The sequence below is a fragment of the Panthera leo genome, chromosome B3 (assembly GCF_018350215.1).
Source record: "Panthera leo isolate Ple1 chromosome B3, P.leo_Ple1_pat1.1, whole genome shotgun sequence".
Taxonomy (NCBI): domain Eukaryota; kingdom Metazoa; phylum Chordata; class Mammalia; order Carnivora; family Felidae; genus Panthera; species Panthera leo.
The window spans coordinates 8,906,473-8,927,876 of NC_056684.1; the positions used below are offsets into that span (position 1 = coordinate 8,906,473).

Genomic DNA, 21,404 nt, shown 5'->3' on the forward strand with positions numbered 1-21,404 from the left:
TTTATTATCTACTGTTCCCTTAGGAAGTTCTCTAAGTATGACTGCCTTTCATCCCGTTCACCAGTCTTGGGCATAGATACTTTCTCTCAATCTCAATAGCATGGCTAAAACAAGAAGAAAGCCATATTAACACTTTACTAAAGAATAAATGATATAACAGAAGATAACTACTTGCAGGGGTGCCTGGGTGGCTCAGTTGGTTAAGCGTCCAACTTTGGCTCAGGTCATGATCTCATGGTTTGTGGGTTCGAGACCCACCTCGGGCTCTGTGCTAACAGCTCATCAGAGCCTGGAGCCTGCTTCAGATTCTGTGTCTCCCTCTCTCTCTGCTCCTCCCCCATTCATGCTCTGTCTCTCTCTCTCTCTCAAAAAAAAATAAACATTAAAAAATTTTTAAAAAGAAGAAGATAACTACTCATAGAATATTTAAAATTGATTATTGGTAGAAGTGTTCTCATTCTCAAGTAGCCACTTAAGGGATTCCTTCTTCTGGCTTCCTCCAAATGGCAGATGCCATTTTTCCTCTGTGACCTCTGGTTAGACCACAGTTTCTCCAATTTCAAGCTCAGAGGAATTATCTCTTCTCCTTAAAAGCCCATTTTCCAGACATCTTTTATTGTTCCATGACCTGCTTCTTTTCAGGATGCTTGACGATAGGAATAACCAATCCAGTCGATGATTACATTGCTGATACTCACAGGGAACTTTTATGGACAGTAGCACCATGGATCACAGTACAAATACTAAGTATGCATTAATCTGCCATGATCTCAAGACACAGCAGACAAACCCCCAGGTTACTTGTATGATCGCGTGCAGGTGGGTTGTCAGCCCAAGCAGTATCTGATGTGGAACTTCTCACCAGTCTTTTGTCTGGGATTCAGTGAGTATTTCCCATTCTTACTTGTGCAAACGGAAGCAAATAATAAAATTACATACTTACTATGGCCCATTTTTTTCAAATATAACTGATCTGTGAGATCCCAAAGCCTGAGAACTAACCACTACTAAATGTTACTATATTGAAGAGATTTGAAATACATTAAAAGGTTAGAGTTGAGGCCATCTTCGAGGGAGCCCTGAGCATATCACAACAGGAGGGAAGAGACATGGATCTGCCCACGCTGAAGTGAGCCCAGTGGAGATAATTATCAGTCCAATGTGATCATGAATAGTCAGCTGCATCAAAATATACCACAGAATGGGCATGAAAACTCCACGACGAAAAGTATTCAGAATTAGCTGGGTGTTGCCTACCGCCAAAAGCTGGCAGCAACAAGAAAGGATATATTCTCCAATGGAGAAGGCTGGCAGGACAAGGCAATGTCAAGGTCAAAGACAGGCTGGAAATTCAGATCCCATGAAAGAAGACTGAGGATGAGCCAGTTCATTCATTCTGGGCCCAAATCACAGAAAGCTGCAAGGCTGCGTCTTGGTTTTTCCCCAGCACACCGGATATGAAGGTCCAAGTCAACAAGACTAATTTCGGAGACCACATGATTACAGTCAGCAGGGCTGAGGCTATACTTGCTTCTCCATCCAAGGTTGGGAAGAGCTGGTCGACCAAAATGAACATGGGCTACGGAGCTAGACAGAGAGGGTTCAAAGCCCAGCTGTGCCACAAGCTAGCCATATAACCTTGGGCACAGGTGTCTGTATACATACATGTACACAAACACCTCAGTGTTTCAGCTATCTAGACAATTTCTCATGCCATTTCTGCCTTGGATTAGCTTTTTAATATGGGATAACTCATTTTTTTTTTTTTTTACCTCTACTTTCAGTTTCCTTAACATTTGAAGGACTGGGACCAAATAATATACATGAACCCTCCTAGCTAGAATATTTTAAGTTTTTCTTTGTTTGTTTTTTCATTCTAATGCCTTAAATCCCTACAGAAAAGTGGTATGGGACAGACAGAAGTTCTTGTCCTGTCTCTGTAACACCAGCTCCTCAAACTGCACCCAAGACTTCACTCCTGTGTACTCAAGTTTTCACATCTAGAAATTAGATAAGAAAACTTGCTTTTTGGGGTCATATTTACAATTACATAAGAAATCTATGTAAAAGAACAGGTTCTTTCTTGGCCCATAAAAGGTCTGAATGATTTTTTTCTTTAGGTAAAATCTGTGAGTTCTCTTATTGTAGTAAAATAAAGCCTTTACAACCCACAGTGGAGTAAAAGAATATTGGCACTAACTTTAAATGGTCCCAGATAGTTTAAATTGTCAAGATTTTTTATCTGATTTTTATAGTTTCATTTGTTTCCCCCAGAGCATTCAGCTATTACTTCTTAATACCTTGGTGTGTTTACTCATAGTATGCCCTCCGCTCTTTATTGTTGTTTGTTTCTGTTCCACAATGGCCTTGAAGAAGAAAATCAAGTTGGCAGAGTTGTATATATACTAAGAATCAATATACTCCGATTCTCCTGTGAATAAAATGCCGGGCTGTGTGTTGACTTTATAAAAATTATTTTGTCACTACATTCAACCCAACAACAAAAGTCCAAAAATTGGGAACCATGCTAGATTTCTTCAACCCCTCACTTATATGCCATGCCAACCTATTAAGCAATCACCTTCCTTTCCCCACATCACACTCTGATCAAGCCACCATTATCACTTCTGCCCTGACCCGATTTGTTGACCCCCTGGTCTTTTATCCCGTGTAGAAAAGAATGATGAGTCAATGATCTTCCTGGATTACTTAGAACTCAGCCCAATTCTATATAATCAACCAGGCCAGCAAGATGGTAGATTGTTTCTTTTGGAAACCATCTTTGTATTTTGTTTTTCTGTTACAGACATGCGTTGCTAAGAGATCTTTGCCTTGGCAAGACCCACAGTATTTTTGCTGGAAAACCCGGGCTTTGTCTCCCTGACCACTGTTATCAAAACCTCTCAGCCATCCTCAGAGGCTCCATTACCATCGCCACAAAAGGAAACTACTCTGTTTCTACACATTCTTGCATTTTCCATGGGGCCCATGATTATTTGTGAAAGAAGAGTACAATGCAGTAAGTTAAGTACCAAACTCGGATTTAGGCTCTCTAATCTTTAGGCAAAGATGGTTTCTTTGCTGTTCAGACCACACACAGTTCAGTTCAGTTACCTTTAAGAAATCTTTTAGTTAAAACGCATCCCGAGAAAACTGTTGAAGATCGGTACATCAGAAACAATATCACCTAAGCAACCTTTAGGTGAACTGCATTAAACTCAGAGAGGACTTCATATGGGGGTGTTAAGGTATGTAAAAGGGGGATTCAATATTACCCATGGGGTATCCCAAGGTAATACTGTATAAAGTGTCTGAGGTTCACATGGCAAAGATCAAAGCACAGGAAAACACAAAACCACCTAGTGATGCACAGCAGAACGGACATGCCCTGAAATGGAATGTCAATCACAGAAGAAGTTCAAGTAGAAGTTCAATGAACCATGTCTGGTAGGTTTTAAGAAGGCTTCATGAGCTGAGACCTTTAAGTGCTTTTACTGTGAGATGTTATGCCTCCATTGCAGTCTCAGGTCTTTGCTAGTGATGTGCTATGACCTGTGGGTTTCCTGTCAGTAGAATAATGCTATGATTTCCAAGTCCCTTTCAGCCAAAATTGTTGGAGTGATCCAAGTGATCTATGACATGCCTTGAGCTCCATGATGAAAAGATGCTACGTTAAAAGAAAAGGTAATTTTAGTCATAATAAATAATGGTAATGGTGATGAATGGCGGTGTCACTGAGAAGTAGTTGGCCTGCCATGAGGGAGCCCAAAACAACCAGCTGCAAGACAAAAATGTGTCCAGGCCAGGAGGATGCTCTGTGACTGAGACCATATTAACCTTTCAACCAAAGACCTGGATCAAGCCCCTGATTTGGAGGTGTGAGCAGTTGAAATGGAAGAAACTACATTACTTATCCCTGAGTTTGAATACTGTCTCAGGCTTATGAGACATTTTCCCAGACAGATCGACAGGGAGCATGTTACCTTATTCTTCCAACAGAAGACAAAAGCGAGTAGGTCAGGAGAAGAGCCAGATTCCAACTGGGGTTATAACTCTAAACCCAGTACTCTTTCCATTCTCTACTAGTCCCCAGACAATTCAATGGAAAGAGAAACTTCAGAAAAGAGCCAACTTGGATGAGAACGTGCTGAAATGGGATCACGTCCTTCAAGATGGCTTGCATAGCTGTTTTCCATCCGTTTAGACTGAGTGAGCTTGCTAGTGAAATCCTGGGCCCCTCACACAGGGAGGAGTCACTCATTAATGTGCTAGACCTGTTCTCTGGGGCTAATGTAGCACGTGGCAGGAACCCACTGACTTCTGTTGGACCAGAAGAGAACAGTGCTCTAGAGTTTTGTCCAGCTTGAGATCTAAGAAGGCTAATTGCTACCAGAGGCCTAATTAATGCTCTTGGTGTCTTGCTCCTCACATGTACTTGAAGGCCAACTGGTCACCATAGGAAAAGAGGAAGGACCCTGCTCTCAGCCCATCAAAAACCTCCACCAAAAGCTAAGGAGTCTGGGAACTAAAAAACCAAGAAACTTGCTATGAACAAATGAATCACTTAACTTCTTTGCCTTTTTTTTTTTTTTTGTATCTATTAAAATTTTATTTTTAAAGTCTGTAGCTTTGACTTGCTTGCATTTTGGCATAGTTTAACATATTTTATCATTTGGAATGTATTCTGATCCTCTTTTTATATTTTATCATCTTTTTATTTCTATTTTTTTAACTTACCAGTATTCTTTTTTGTGCTTATCCTTTGAAGCGAGTCTATTCTCAGCTGTTTAACATGTATTTCACTTTTTCTCTTAAAGAAATTAATTACTATTTTATCTTTCTTAAAACAGTCTCTTTACTTAGTTGAAGCCATTTTAACTTTATCTCTTTGAAATTTTTGTTTTCTTTTTTATATATTTTTAATAATTCTCATTTTATCTCATTTCGCCTTTTAATATTGCTCTATTTTCTCAGTTTTCTAAACTTTTGCTTTGCTTCTTCAATACTGACATTTTTTTTTTAGTAGGCTTCACGTCCAACGCAGAGACCAACATGGGGTTCAAAATCACAACACTGAGATCAAGACCTGAGCAGATATAAAAAGTCAGATGCCCAGCCGACTGAGCCACCCAGGCACCCCCAATACTGACACTTAAATTATAAGTTATTTTTTCATTTATAGGTTTTGCAATTATTTTCCTTTTAGTTAAATTTCTATTTACCTTATGTTCTGTTTTTCTCGAAGAATACCAATGCCCATTCCTATAGTAAAATGAATCCTCTGTGACCACAGGAAGAGTCTGTGTCTCTTTCCCCATGGGTTGAGAATTTGTGAACGTTAATCCTGCCGCCCCTATCCACCGGCAGTGGGACCTTGGGGACGTGCTCTGGTATCTGGGCTTTAGCTCACAAACTCTGAAAATGCTGCTCCTTCCAAAAGACCTCATCAGACACTGGACTTCATCTTTCCTGTTAATGTGATCTGAAGGCATGCAGGAATGCCATGAGGAGCACCACTCCTTCCATCTGCTTATACAGCTACTTTCAACCACACAATCATCCCATTCAGATAAGGTGACACCCTTACTGGAGCTGTATGCAGAATCCAGTACAATACAACTCAATAAAGATTCCTCTGTAGTAAATACTAGTAAATAAATGAAAGCACTGGTCTTAACTGTGAAGAAATCAGAATCTGAGTTTTGACTTTGCCACTGTTCTACCATGTGACCTGGGCAAATCACTTGATCACCATGCACACTAATTTTCTCCTTTAAAAAAAAAAAAAAAAGATTGTTAGACGAGATTATTTCTTAGGACCCCTCTGGCATTAAGTGCCTATTAGTCTATGCCCTTCTATTCAAAGGAAACCGATAGGACATCAATATGTGTGGGGAGTACGTTGTTATTTGTACCAGCTAACAGAAGCCCAAGAGAATTTATTCCTGCCAGAGTATGTCCTCTCCAATCACACCCACTGAGAGACACAATGTGTTACAATGGTGACATACATGAGGACCCAGTTGAGGTGGGTGCGACATACTTGCCATTGATGACACCATCGGGATTGAGCATGGGGATGACCTTGAAAATGAAGTTTTCCCTCAGGAGTGTAGCCACAGGGTCACTGCTGACCAGGAACTCCAAGGCCCCCTTCATCACCCAGCTGGCATTGCTTTCTCCTGGGTGCACTCGGGCCGTGATCACCTGGCATGGACGCTGCCCTGCCGAAAAAGGAACACAAAAAAGTTAAACCTAAGTATGCTTTCTATTTCCAACAAGATAATCTCCCAGGGGCTGGAATTACACCTGACTGGCATGAAGTCCAGAATAGGCTGATTGTGTCCCATACATATCTGATCTACACTTATCCATTTTCTATCTGTCTCTCTAGTCTGCAAGACTCAAGAAAATACAAAGTTAAAGCTCAAGGCTGTTATCAAAAGCACAAGTACTTAGTGGCATGAAAAGAACACAAGAAGCAGATTTTATCAAGATCACCAAAGGAACAGTTAACTCTCTAGAATCCAACAACGTGATGCCGGATGTCGCAGATCTGAAATTAAATCTTATCTTCATACTTATCAGTTATAAGACCTTGGGTGAATAATTTAACTTCTCTTCTGTAAAATGGGGACAATGATACTGATCTTGTGTGGTTGTTATAAAAACAGAAAGATGTAAATATGGCACTTGGAATACCGCGCGCCATTCACTACATGTTAGTTTCTTCCACCTCAATTACGGCGTCTGTGGGTACGAGGGTCCCTCTCATTCCCCAGTAGAAATGGGATTCAAAGATAGATCTTGTGCTGGGAACTTTATGTCTGTAAGACACTCAACTCAAACTTTGAGAAAGGTTTAACAAGAAGAAGCACCTGGAATTTCAATCATGGAATTACAATACTTTTGTATTTCAGAAGGGAACAGGAAAAGACTCTCTGCCCAATCACAAGGAGCATATTGATCTGAAGAGACTGTATGGAGAATGCATTGATGAGAGAAAGAAGGGTTTGTCTTCCTTCCTTTGTTGATAGAATACATCTGGACCATTGTAATGTTGAGGTGTATTCTGGGACCACATCTTGGTTCAGAGGAAAAGCGTATTTTGATTGATTAATGGTGTCTGTCCACCACTGGGGAAGGAGGGGAGAAAGTGTGGCATCATACCAGAAATTCGCCCTATCTGCTCTAACCCCTTGTCCGATTTTATGTATGTGCATGTTTCTGACTCTCCTTTCCTTTTGTACCCTCACCCAATTCCTGATTGCTTCTCAACCCACTTGGATGACAAGAACTAAGCACTGTCCAAGTATAAATACCCAGCTATTAAGCAGTCTAAAAGTTAAACTAGTCATTTCTTTCCATATCATTCAAATCACTGAGTTAAATATGGCTTTTCTACCCTTAAAAAGTAGCCTTTTTGAGGGAACAAACTGTGTCTCCAATTCTGTACATTGAAAGCCAAAAATGAATAACACCCAATAACAGAGCTCAAGAACAGGAAATCATGAATTGTATTACTATTATCATCAGTTAAGACAAAAACCACTATCTGTTGACAACCAGTGAGATCTAGGCTTGAGGAGCCGGGATCAGTACACTTTTATCGACTATGGTGGGAGCAGGTCACGTCAGCCCATTGAAGGTCATTTATATATTGAGGATAATATTTGGTTGTTTTTCCCTAAGCAGGTGTCTTGAGCATATTCCGGGAAGTACAGGAGCCACAGAATATAAAAAGTCGAATAAAATAAATTTAATAAATAAAAATAATAAAAAGTTTTAATAGTCCTTGCTACATAAGAGGCCATAGCCTTTGCCAGTAGTGACAAACACGGGCAAATAATGAATGGTAAAGTGTGCTAATGAAAGTGTACATAAGGTACCAAAAACAGATCTGACAGAGAGGGAAGGATGTTTCCAGAGCTGTGATGCTATTTGAGCTGAGTCTTGCAGAATGAGTATCACCCTACAGGAGAGAAGGTAAGAAAGCATTTTCTAAGCAAAGAAAAAGATACATGCAAAGAACACAGAAAAGCGAAAATTAGGACATTTAAGAATAAAGGAAACAAGTGGCTGAAACAAAGGATTGAGGATGGTAACACATGGATTTAGAAAAGTAGGCTGGGGTCAAACTAGTAAGGTCTTCCTAATATATTTAGGGATTTAGACTTTATTCTGTAGATCAGAAGTTCTCAACCATGGAATCAGTGTCTCATTGGTATGCTATGGTCAGTGATGGGGTCTACTGACGAATCAATAGTTAGTGATAAATGTGTAAATGTTTGCTTGTGATTTTTTTTATATATAATATATATGCATACATATACTACACACCTGGCACAACCTGCTGGTTGTCTGTCTCATAGCCTTTCTCCCCTTCTTTCTGACTACCAGACCCAATTATGGGGGTGAAAGGATGTGCCTAGATTCAATGAAAGGATGTGCCTACATTCAAACACCAAACCTTTTGGATCCTCTTGTAGGGAAGGGTGGTCATGTGATAGAATCATGGCCCATGAGATGTAAATGGTAATAGGGGGTAAATCTTTCTGGAAATCTGACTGAAAGGGACAGTTTCACTTGGCAAATCTGTCTTAGTCTTTGTCTCATTTCCCTGATCTTCTTCTTCCTCTTGCATTAAACAAAGATGTGATGCTTTTCCGGTGGGAAAGTCCCCTTGAGAACCAAAGTCACATGCTTTGTGACCATAAACACAGAAAGATCCTGGGTTCTTGAAAAATTCCTTAAGTAGCTACCCTACACCACCATGAGCTTCTTCACTGCTTCTGGATATTTTGATATGTATGTTCCAGGAAGGAACATGTGAGAACCACTACTTTAAGAAGCAGAGAGTCCATGATGATTTTCAGCAGGAAAAAGACATACAGAAGGCTGTGCTTTATGAAATCATTCTGATGTTATTGTAGACCATACATTTGTTGAGTCAATAACAGAATGGTCTGTGGAAGTAAAGAACAACTTTTAGAGCTGTAATTTCCAGAGTTCAAATTCCAGCCCCACCATTGTCTACAAAATGAGTTATGGAAGTTTCTGACGAAATTGAGTATTGGATGGGGTGTCCTGCAGCTAAGACTAATGATTTGCTAACTGGAGCTTCCTAAATAAGCATATTGAGAGGGGGAAAGAGATATACAGTTAGCTAGCTGAGCAGAGCTGAACCTAACTGAAGGCCAACTGGCCCCCTATATCATTTGCTCGCAATCACATCTCACTCTTTCCAAAGCAAGTCGTATTGGCACTCCAATAAAAAGCTTATTGAGAAAGAGCCTTGATGAATTCGTACCCAATCAGCAGCCTATTTTCAGTTCTATAATTCTATATCACTCTTTTTGTGGTTTTTGAACTAAGTTCATTTACAGCATATTGAACAACAATAGTAAATGCTCCCAGCCCTGCAAGAAGAAATAAAAAATAGCTTAAGCTCTTGTAAATTTCCAATACCAACCGAACACCCTCACTGTCTGTCCCAGTTGTCTTCCATTGCCTGATACCCAGTACAATTCAGTGCATTAGTCAATAAACCAAATGCAGCCCTTGCAAAGAGATGTCCACAACGTCCCTTTCCTCTGGAGAGTCAGGTTGATAATCTGCTATATTGTAATACACCACAAGACCCAACAGGCTGTTCTGAGCATCCTGGGGAAAGAAGAAGAAAATGGGGAAAACAGTGGGTTCCTATGAAGACATAAGCAGCATTTTAGCCATTCCTAGTTGATTTTTCTCTCTTCCCCTCTGTGATTTAAAGCAATTTTATAGCTGTATTGGTGAGTTAAACTTATGAGACCATTGAGTTGCAGCAGCAAATGGTGCTCCAGAGAACTCATAACAGACAACAGCTGTAAATAGTATGTGACACGCATACCATGTGTTTTTTCTTGTTATTGACAATTTCAGTTTTAAAAATTCATTTCTGCTTCAGGTAGGGCAATGAGTATCAGGTATCTGCATTTTTTTTCTCTGCAATTTATAAAATCTATTCTGGAGGTCACCAAAATCTATGGGGGAGTCATGGTTTGGCAATATGCTAATTCTTAAAGCTTGGTATTGAATTTATGTCAGTGGTAATAACATCTGTGAAAAGAGGTTAGAAACAAGTAAAGGATTATATAATGTCTAAGAGATATCAGGCTCACGGCCAGTGAAAACCTGAGTAAGAAGTGAAAACACGTGATGACAAACATGTGCACCCAACTCTATAACATCCACCCAGTTGTTCCTTTTTTTACTTTCAACAATATATATTAAACTCCTACTGGAACTCTGCAAGGTTCTGGAGATTCCAAGAGAAATAGTGGTTTTTGCCCTCAGGGAACTGATAATAGTCTGGTGGGAAAGACAGGCACACAAATAATTATGATCCAGTGTGATCAGGGACATTTGTCAAGACATTTTCAAAGCACAGCAGATGCTCATTATATTATTTATAATAATATGATCAGCTGGAAATGACTTAAATGTGCACCCACAGAAAATAAGTTAAGGAAAGAAAACATAAAACAGAATACTATGCAACCTTTAAAATGGCACACAGATCTCTTTCTGTGGACATTAGAAGGTATCTGTGACATAATGATGAGTGACAAATATAAAACACAAGAGTTTCATCATAGTTGATCCCATTTATGTGTAGTTATAACATTTACTTAAGGTTATCTATCTATACATATGACACATCTGTGGGTGGAGGTCATCTTTGTAATTTTTATGTCTGGTATGTCCCTACATAGAATGTTCTCCTCTTCAGAGAATATTAATCATATCTCAATTTTCACAAAGGCACAATATTTGCAAATAGTAAACAGAGGAGAAATAGGAAAGAAATGGATTTTCACAGAAGAGGTAATATTGGATCTGGTTTGTCCAGGTTGAGTAAGAGTTTGCCAGATGAAGAAAAGAAAGGAAGGAAGTCATACAAAAAGGCTAAGTAGATGCATTTGCAAAATAACAAGGTCACAGAACACATAATGCCTGAAGAAGAGCAAAGTGATGGGATGTGGCTGAAGTGCAAGCTACGAAGAAGGTAAAATGGGAGTGAAGCCACAAAGCTGTTTGCACCTGTGTCTGCAGACCCATGGAACCAATGCTAATGAGATTGGAAACAATCCTGCACGTTGTGGAAGCCCGTGTACACAATCCTCAGGCAAGAGTATGATGGGACAGGAGTTCTCAATGGAGCTGAAGACGCAGATCCTGGGGTTAAGTGGTGGGAGAAATGGCCAAAATAGTAGATTGTGATTTCCAAAGTCAACTACCTTGACCTTCACTCTGGAAGGGGGTGAGGAAGGAGGCAAGGAAACAGACATGGGAAAAAATGTCAATGACAGAAGATTCCTACAAAAGAGAAAATCTGAAAATAGGCATGGTGGAAAATTATTATACATTATAGAAAAGACTAACGTTTCCCACCAATGGTGGCATACCATGTACATATTCTGCACTGTGTGTTCCATCTCTTTTTTAATTAGCTTTATTTATAGTATAATACAACTTCAATAAATTTCACCAATTTCAATTTTACAATTCAGTGAATTTTGACAAATACATTCAGTGTTGTAAAACCACTATCATCATAATATGGAGCATTATTACTGTCACAAAAATCACCCTCATTCTCTTTTGCAGGCAGTTCCCTCACCCATCCCTAGCCTCTGGCAACCAGTGATCTACTTTCTGTCTCAATAGTGTTTGTCTGCTCCAGAGTTCCATCAGAATTGATTCATATGACTTATAGCCTTTCTGTCTGGCTTCTTTCACTTAGCATTAATGCTTTTTTAAGCACCATCCACGTTGTTGCATGCACATGCATCAATAATCTGTTCCTTTTAGCCAGGGATTTACATTCCAGTGTGCCACAAAGCAATGGATATGCCACCATTGGTTTATCATATTATGAATAAAGCCGTTATAATCACATGTTTTTCTTTGGAGTGAATACCTAGCTATAGAATTGTGCATATTATGGTAACGTTAACATTATAGTAAGTTACTAGAAGGTGCTGTCAAATTGTTTCCCAAAGAGTCTCTACCATTCTGCATGTTCACTAGCAATGTTTGAGAGTTCCAATGGATCCACATACTGACCAACTCTTAATATTGTCAGGCTTTTTAATTTTAGCCATTCTAATGGGGAGGTACTAGTGTCTAATTGTTTCAATTTGCATTTCCCTGATGACTAGTGATGTTGGAAACTTCTAGTGGTATTTTTTTTTTTTTTGTTAGCTATTTCCATACTTTCTTAAGTAAAGTGCCTGTTCAAACATTTTGCCCATTTTACAATCAGATTGTTTGTCTTATTACAGTTTGAAGGGTTCTTCATATATTCTAAATGCAATCCTTTGGCAGACATGTTCAGTAAATTCTCCTCCAAGTCTTTGCTTAGCCTTTCATTTTCTGGACTATGTATTTTGAAGCACAAAAGTTTCTCATTTGATAAAGTCAAACCTATGCACTTTTTTCTTTTGTAATTTGTATATTTTGTGTTTCATCTAAGAAATCTTTGCCTAACTCAATGTGATAATAGATTTCTTCCATAAGATTGAGTCTAAGTTTTACATTAAGATCTATTTACATTAGTTGTTTGAAGTTAATTTTGGGTTATGATATGATGTGAAGGTTTAGAATCACATTTTCCCTCCCACAATATCCTTTAGCATTTTCTATACATTAAATTTTATCTTCTGCAAATGACAACAGTTTTATTTTTCCTCTTCAAACCTTAAGGCATTTTTGTCAACTGGGTACTGTTATCAACCTTATTCCTGAAATATAACTAATTGGATTATATTATCATTAATGTAATTCTAAATAAAGTTATTTCTTCAGAATTTCTGAATCTATGTCCCCCAAGAGAGACTGACCTGTAAAGTTTTATTTTTTTTCTTATAGTGTCCTTGTGAGGCTTACTTATCAAGGTTCTGATGAGTTGGAAAGCTTTGTCTCTTTTTCTTTTGTGTAAGATTTTTTGAAGATTAGAAATATTTCTTCCTTAAATTAATAGTAAAATTTCCTAGTGAAGCCATCTAAGCCTAGAAGATCTTAATAACAACCCAACTTATACAATAACAAATCCAAATTATTTTAAAACACATTCAAATTGTGTAATAAAAATCCAATGAGATTTTCTATTCCTTCTTATGTCTACTTGGTAATTATACTTTTCAGTAACTTTGCATTGAAAATGGTTATTTTCAAATTTGTTAGCATAAAGTTTTTAAATCCCTCTTATTATATGTATGAATCCCTAGTGATGGTCTCTTTTCTTATTTCTCATATGGGGGGGTTCTTAATCATTCTCAAAAAGGGCATATCATTTTAGTTTTTTTTTTCCAAAAGACTATTTTACAATCCTTTTGCTTTCATTTCTGCTCATAATTTGTATTTATCCTTCCTTCTATTTTCTTTGGCTTTCATATTTTTGTTCTTTTATAAATAATATTTATAAATTGAAATCATATTTAGATCATTAGCTCAGCATATGATAAAATTTTATAAATATTATCCATGTGCTTAAAAGAATGTTGTTGAGTATAATGTTCCATAAACACCAATTATATCAGGTTTATTAGTCATATTTTTCTTTTTCTTTTTTGTTTGTTTTGTTTTGTGTTGTTTTGTTCTTGAGAGCGAGGGAGAGAGAGAGAGAGCGCAAGTGGGGGAGAGGGCTAGAGGGAGAGATAGTCTCAAGCAGGCTCCACGCTCAGTGTGGAACCCAACACAGAGCTGGATCCCATGACCATGAGATCATGACCTGAGCTGAAATCAAGAGTTGGACACTCAACCGAGCCACCTGGGTGCCCCATATATTTTTCATATTTTGTATATTCTTCTCTGATTCTTCTCTTCTTCTATATTCTTTCTATATTCATATCTTCTATATTCTTCTCTTCCAGTCTCAAACAGACTGGATTTCTTCTGGTTAGTATTTATAACATGTATCTTTTCTCATCCCTTTACCTTCAAACTTTCTACCATTTTTCATCAGGCATTTATTTCTTGGAAGTACTGTATAGTTGGATGTTTTATTTTATTCACTCTAATATTATTTTATTTAATTTTAATTGGAGTATTTACTCTATTTACATTTGATGCAATTAATTATACATGTGGGTTTAGCCTTATCATTTTATTATTGGTTCTCCATTCACCTAAACTATTGTATAATTTACTTACTGTCCTGTCTTGTCTTCCTTTGGATTGATTGCATTTTTTTTCTCACTGTTCCTTTTTTGTTCACTAATAACATGGTAGTTATATGTCGTGTATTCTGTAGTTACTTTAGAGATTATAACATGCATCTTTGATTTATCATGATATAATCTACTATATTTTATTTTTCTAATAATTTTTTAAATTTTTATTTATTTTGAGAGACAGAGACAGAATGCAAGCAGGGGAGGGGCAGAAAGAGAGGGAGATGAAGAATCCAAAGTAGGCTCCAGGCTTTGAGCTGTCAACACACAGCCCAAAATGGGACTTGAACCCACAAACCATGAGATCATGACCTGAGCTGAAGTCAGATGCTTACGTGACTGAGCCACCCAGGCACCCCTAATCTACTATATTCTAATTCCCATTGTAAATCTTAAAATTCACAAAACACTTACATGGTATTAATTTCAATTAAATTTTATATTTGTTCTTTTTAATTACTCTTCACCCTTTACAATATCTAGGTTTTGTTTCCTTTCTGGCTGAAAAATCATCCATTAGTATTGCTTCTAGAGTGGGTCTGCTAGAATTGAGTACTCCCCCCTTTTGTGGTTCCTTCATTTGTCTGGAAACAAATTCATTTCATCTTCAGATCTGAAAAGTATTTTTCCTGAGTATAGGAACAGAGCACTCTTGATGCAGCCTCTGTTTTCTGTTTCTTTCCATATTCCTTCCACCAAGATCCTACAGGAACTTGGCTGCTTTCAACGGCCCTTGAAAGTACTGAGAAGTTTGTCTCCTCATTTTGCAGAAATAGGACTGTGTGTTTTTGTTTTCTGCTATGCATGTTCTTTTTACATGGTTTCCAAAAGAAGGCAGAATGTTTTCAATGGAGTTTTCAAGTTCTGAACTTTCTTATAATTTTTTTTTTAATTTTGCAGTTGATCATGTTGAAATTTCCAGGTAGACAATCCTAACATCTGCAATAATGAGGCATTCCCTTCTCTCCAAAGGTTATATCACTTATTCCTCATACATTTCTAATTTCTTAGAATTTCCTCCACCATATGGACTTAAAGAACCCTTTCATCCCATCCAATGTTATTATAACTGCTGGATCTCTGATAGGTTCACAAATAACTGGGGCTTTTTAAATGTGTGGGATTATATGGAAACACATTGATGACATTGCTATAGAACCCTGAAGCTGAGAAAGAACTTTCGCCTCCACCATTTCTCTGGCCCCCAGAGTAAATCTGTGAAGCAGGAAGATGGGTATTACTCTCTTGTTTATGAGGATAGAAGAAGCAAAAGCAAGAAAAAAAACTGGGTTCTCTGAATCAAAATCTAATGTTCTTTTCATTTGACCATGTATTATTCTCTGTGTGTACTTACGAGGAAGGCTGAAATGATTCCTATGGAGACAATACATGATATATTGTGGGGAAGTCAAGAACCATGCAAATTATGAACCAGGCAACCTGGTTCTGCCTCGTGCTGATTGAATGGATTTGGGAAAATTAAATCCTTTTGAAATCTCAGCTCCTGACCTGTAAAGTGACGCTTTCTTAAGTCTTTGCAGCACTAAATTCAATGATTATCAATGGCAACTGAAATACGGGGAAAAAAAATAAAACGTTTTAGCCAATGGTTTCAATCCCCTTTGGTTCCATTATATTCTCCTGTATTATTTTAATAGAGCTCCTAACAAGAAGCAAAATGACACAAAGCATCAGCCCGTCTTTTGCTTTTTTCCAATATTCAGATGCAAGTGCTTATAAGTGGTGAAGTGGTCAGAAGTCAGATGGCCACGCAAGGAAACAGTGCAGGTAATCACTGCTAATAATTAGCTTCAGAATAGCCAAGGGTGGGCTGGATCTCTTGTTGCCTGTGACCATGATCCTTCCCAGAGGAGTGGGCTCTGTCTGCTCCATGCCCTCCTTTACAAACCCTTGAGCTATGATCTTCCTGACCCATATGCCATCAGAATAAGAAACTGACCCAACTGGAGGTGCCTGGGTGGCTCAGTCAGTTAAGTGTCTGATTTTGGCTCAGGCAATGATCTCCTGGTTCATGGGTTTGAGCCCTGCATCAGGCTCCATGCTGACAGCTTGGAGCCTGGAGCTGGTTTCAAATTCTGTGTCTCCCTATCTCTCTGTGTCCCTCCCCCACTCATTCTCATTCTCTCTCTCTCTCTCTCTCTCTCTCTCAAAAATAAAAAAAATAAATAAATAAAAACATATAAAAAAGAAAAAAGAAGCTGACCCGACTCCAGTGGCAACAAATGGCCTCAGATCTTGTCCCTCTCAGCAGGGTACCCTGCCTTCCTCTCAAAGCCTGAGGACTGACCCCATACCCTCAAATGAACGACACAGCCTGAGAAGCTCTGACCTGTTTCTGTGAAGAGATTTCTTAGTTTCCACGAGGGAGATGTGGGTGCACACGCACTGACAGGGCGGGGACAGGAGATGCTCATGGCCCTGGATACCTCACTGAGGAGTCTCGGGGCAGCAGAGAGGAAGCTGTGGTGCAAGGGCTGACCACAGGCCCTTAGCACGGATGAGCTACAGAAATTGATTGGAGGGTCACCATCTCGTCATTGGCAGCCCGTGAATCTTTTCCTGAACTTTCTGAAACTTGTTCACAAGTGGTTAAGTCCGACACACAGCAGGGAGGGTAATTTTAAAGCACAATGTTTTCCCCTCTACGGAAAACAAGGCCCCACCCTCTGTCACTCCTGCTCTCTCCACCATCCATCCCTCCTGCTGCTTCTCCGCAGGCACACAACGTCCTCTTCACCATCTGCTCCAGCCACCCAGCAGCCCCAGTGATCGAAAACCAAACAGAAAACCCCAGATCTGACGGCATCACCTTCCACATGTGCGGGAAAGTGTGCTGGAGGCCACACTTCTCACAGAGTCCTCACTGAAAGCCCCCACCAGCCGGCCTCAGACAGACCGTCTGGTCTTGTTTCCCGTCACTCCTAAGCCAAATTCTCTTCCTTCTGCTTCGTACTGTCGCCCAAAACACAGCCTGTCTGGGCTATTGCCTCTAGTTCCTGTGCCTTATTCTCTCTTCCTAAAGCTGTACACGGGCAGTGTGGAGAAGATGTTTGCTGAGTAGATGGCTGTAATGAACTGTAATTAGCTCCTGTAATTAACCCCTGCATACCCAATTGTGTCACAACATATTAATCCACTGTTTTGTTTTGTTTTTTCAAAATGCATTCATTCATTCAACAAGTATTTATTGAGTTCTTAAAATACACCAGGCACTATCACGGGGACTGGAGCTACACCAGAAAGCATCAAAGTCCTAGGCATCAACAGCTTGCCTTCTAGTAGGGAAGGCAGACAATAACACCAAGTAAGTACGATTAAAATAATAAGCAAAGCAGAGGGAGGCAACAGAGAATCAGAGGAGGGGTGGGGTCATCTTTTGGAGATGATGATCAAGGGACACCTGGGTGACTCAGTTGGTTAAGCCTCCGACTCTCAATTTCAGCTCAAGTCATGATCTCACATGGGTTCAAGCCCTGCATTGGGCTCCACGCTGGCAGCACAGAGACTGCTTATGATTTTCTGCCTCCCTCTCTCTGCTCCTCCCCTGCTCTCACTCTCTCTCTCTCTCTCTCTCTCTCTCTCTCACACACACACACACACACACACACACACAAAATAATTTTGGCTCAAGTCAAGATCTCACAGTTGTGGGATCAAGCCCCACATCGGGCTCCATGCTGAGCCTGGAGCCTGCTTAAGATTCTCTCTCCCTCTCTCTCCACTTCTCTCTCCCCCTAGTAGTCTCTCTCTCTTTTAAAATAAATAAATAAATATAAAAAAAAAATAAACCTATAGAAAGAATGACTAAGACAGGGCTCTCTGGGGCACCTGGGTGGCTCAATCAGTTAAGCATCTGACTCTTTATTTCGACTCAGATCATGATCTCATGGTTCATGGGTTCGAGCACTGCACTGGACTCCATGCGGGCAGTGCAGAGCCTGCTTGGGATTCTCTGTCTTCTTCTCTCTGCCCTTCCCCTGCCCACTCTCGAGCTCTCTCGCTCTCAATCTCTCTCTCTCACACACACACAAAATAAATAAATAAAATATAAAATAAAATATGAAATATAAAATATAAAAATATATATATTTAAAAATATATAAAAATATATAAAAAATACAAAATATAAAAATAAAAAAATATAGGGTTCTCTGAGGACTTGACACCTAAGCACAGACCTCCTTGGATGGAGGAAACTTAACCAGTTCAAGACATTCGGTGAAGCGGGGCTGGCACAGTGTGTGAAGTGGACAAGAGCCAGATTATGTGAATCTTATGAAGAAAACCCGAGCTTGTGATGAAAACCCAGAGAGGCTTTGAGTAAGGCAGTACCAGGATCTAATTTGTACTTTTGCCCCATTGAAGACATTTTTCCAAACCACAGTCAGAATGATGTTTTCAAAGTCCAGACAGGGATGCCAGTTGGGGTCCTCACATATACGAAGGACACATCACGCTGTGCTTCAGATATCAAAATGATGCCACAAGAACACAGATCCCTTTACGTTATTAGCCTTCAAGAGGGGTCACCCATCTGATTCTTTCATTCTATGTGACCATTATGAAAGCTTCCGTCTGTGAAGTAACAGGCAGGATGATGCACCCATTCTTTCATTTGACATTTAGTGAGCATCTTTTGTGTACCAAGCACTATATCACACACCGGGGACACCAAGGAGTTTTAGGCAGAGTACGTATCCTCAAAGAACCTCCAGCTATCCCAAGGGAAATATTTATTGGAAAGAAAGAATTCTGGCCTTTTGGAAACTCCCTCAATTGGAGCAGTGTTTCTCAAACTGGATTGTGGACATAAATCCTCTAGAGAGCTTGTTAAAAAGCAGATTCTGTTTCAGTGGCTCTGGAGTGAGACCTGAGATCCTGCATTTCCACCAAGTTCCTGGGGGGATGCCAAGACGGCCAATCCAGAGATCATACTCTGAGCAGCAAAGCTCTCCCCACCCAGCAAAAATATGATGCAAGCCACAGAAATATGGTGCAAAATTCTATTTTTTCTAGTAGCTACATTTTTCTTCAAGAAAAATTAATTTTTTTAACGTTTACTTATTTTTGAGACAGAGAGAGACAGAGCATGAACGGGGGAGGGTCAGAGAGAGAGGGAGACACAGAATCGGAAACAGGCTCCAGGCTCTGAGCTGTCAGCACAGAGCCCGATGGGGGGCTCGAACTCATGGACTGTGAGATCGTGACATGAGTTGAAGTCGGACACTTAACCGACTGAGCCACCCAGGCACCCCCCAAAAAATTAATTTTAATAAACTGTATTTAACCCAAAGATCAAAAATATTACCATTTCAATGTATAATCGATATGAAAATGATTAATAGGACACTTTACATTTTTTGGTACTAAGTCATCAGAGTCTGGTGTGTATTTTATGCTTTCTGCACATCTCAATTCAGACTAATCACATGTAGGTGTTCAACAGCCTCATGTGACTCGTGACTACTAACCTGATCACTACAGCCCTAGTTCTCCCATAGACTCGCTTAGCTGAAACCCTTCACCACACTTAATGGTGAAAGCTTATTATACTCCAATGGAATATAGTGGAGACACTGAGGAAATGAATAAAATAAGGCTTTTCCTCCCCAAACAAAACATTCTGTTTCACTGCCTTCTTTCTCAGGAAACAATTCAATTTTGAAATATTACAAGCTCGTATTTCTTTGCAAAGGGCAATGTCGCCTTCTTACTTTGTACCCTTCTGTCTCTGAACTATATAAAAAAAAAAGTGGGTTTGGATAATGGGTATAAATGAAGAGAAAATCAGGAAATCTATTCCTGGGCAATTTTCAGATAACCAAGAGGAAGCGGTGTAATTGAGGCCGAGGTAATAATTTTAGACTCCGCATAAATATGAGAAAATTCATCTGCATTTTCTCATCTGCGTCAAACTGTACAGAGTTTTGAGGAGATTTTGTTATATTATAATATGCTGGAAATAAAAAATAATACATCTGTGCTATAATGATACATAATATATACAGTATGATAATAGAGTATTTGGATTGGGTTTGAGGAATTTACTACACACAGAAATGACAGTCACTTGGGAGAAGTGTGTAATCGCATCAGGAAAATTGCACACAGATGCTACAGCACTCCCCCCCCCCCCCACCATCCATCAGCTGATCTCAGATACGGATGTTTGCAATTTTGCCTGGGATCTGCTCACTCACTGGTAGCCCAGGGCCCTGGCTCCTCTGCCCCCCGACCTCCCCAGTAGAATGAATGCTGCCCAGAGGATGGCATTAACTAACTCCCTCAAGCTCCAAGAGGTCCCAGGAGGACGCTGTCACCTACAGACTACTCAGGGTGGGGTCCAATCAGTACTGGATGTTGCCGAATGGTTGTTTTGTAAAGGCATAGCCGAGGCTCATACAATCTCTGGTCAGAACTCCTGGTCTGACCACTAACTCAACAGAGCCGTGGATCACAGAATCCTTGAGAAATAGAAATAACCAAAATGAGATGGGAAGGAGATCTTTTTACACTCCATGAGGACTCATCCAACACATCCCACATTGTTATGCTAGTTTACGTTTCACTAGGTTTAGGCATCATATAAGGCGCCGAAAGATATGAATCTTGAAGAAAGAAATCAAAGAGCTATAAGCTTTGCTCCGAAAACTTTGAAATATTCTAATGAATCATTCGGCTCCCAGTTCACATACAACAAATCTCTTGCTTTGTTCTTTCCCACGTTATTCGCCTGAACATATCTGAACAGGAAAAGAATCCAAAGTGCCTCCGGGAGCAGGCTCTAGATTCCAACGACAGTTTCCTCCAGAAGCGAAGTCTGCCCCTGTGGTGTTACAGTGGGCTGCTAGAGCCATCTTCCTGCAGGATCCGATCACACACCCGTGAACAAGGGAACGAGGGGGTGAGCGGGGTGAGGGGAAAACACGATCTCATGTGTGATGGACATTTTTAAAGAGCCAAGTGGCACGATTCTCTTTAAATTATAAATTACAAACTGGGAGCCTGCCCTCATCAGTGCAAGGTCTTTCAGGGATCTTAGCTTCCCCCAAACTCTTTCCAGATCCGGCTATTGAAGAACGCAGAAACACCACCAAGCAAAAACCACACGCCGAATAAATTATGGGCCCGAGGCATAAGGACCAATAAGGAAGGAGGAGAAAATTT

At 39.7% G+C, this 21,404-nt stretch overlaps 1 protein-coding gene across 3 annotated transcripts in view; it reads right to left on the reverse strand.

Annotated features, from left to right (window-relative positions):
• The window catches only part of AGBL1 (AGBL carboxypeptidase 1), a 774,608-nt gene that overhangs the window by 526,715 nt on the left and 226,489 nt on the right, over positions 1-21,404 (reverse strand). For all 3 annotated transcript variants that reach the window (XM_042941057.1, XM_042941055.1, XM_042941056.1), the window contains one exon: positions 6,044-6,224. In XM_042941057.1, the coding sequence (XP_042796991.1) occupies positions 6,044-6,224 (181 nt within the window). The remainder of the gene's footprint in view (positions 1-6,043; positions 6,225-21,404) is intronic.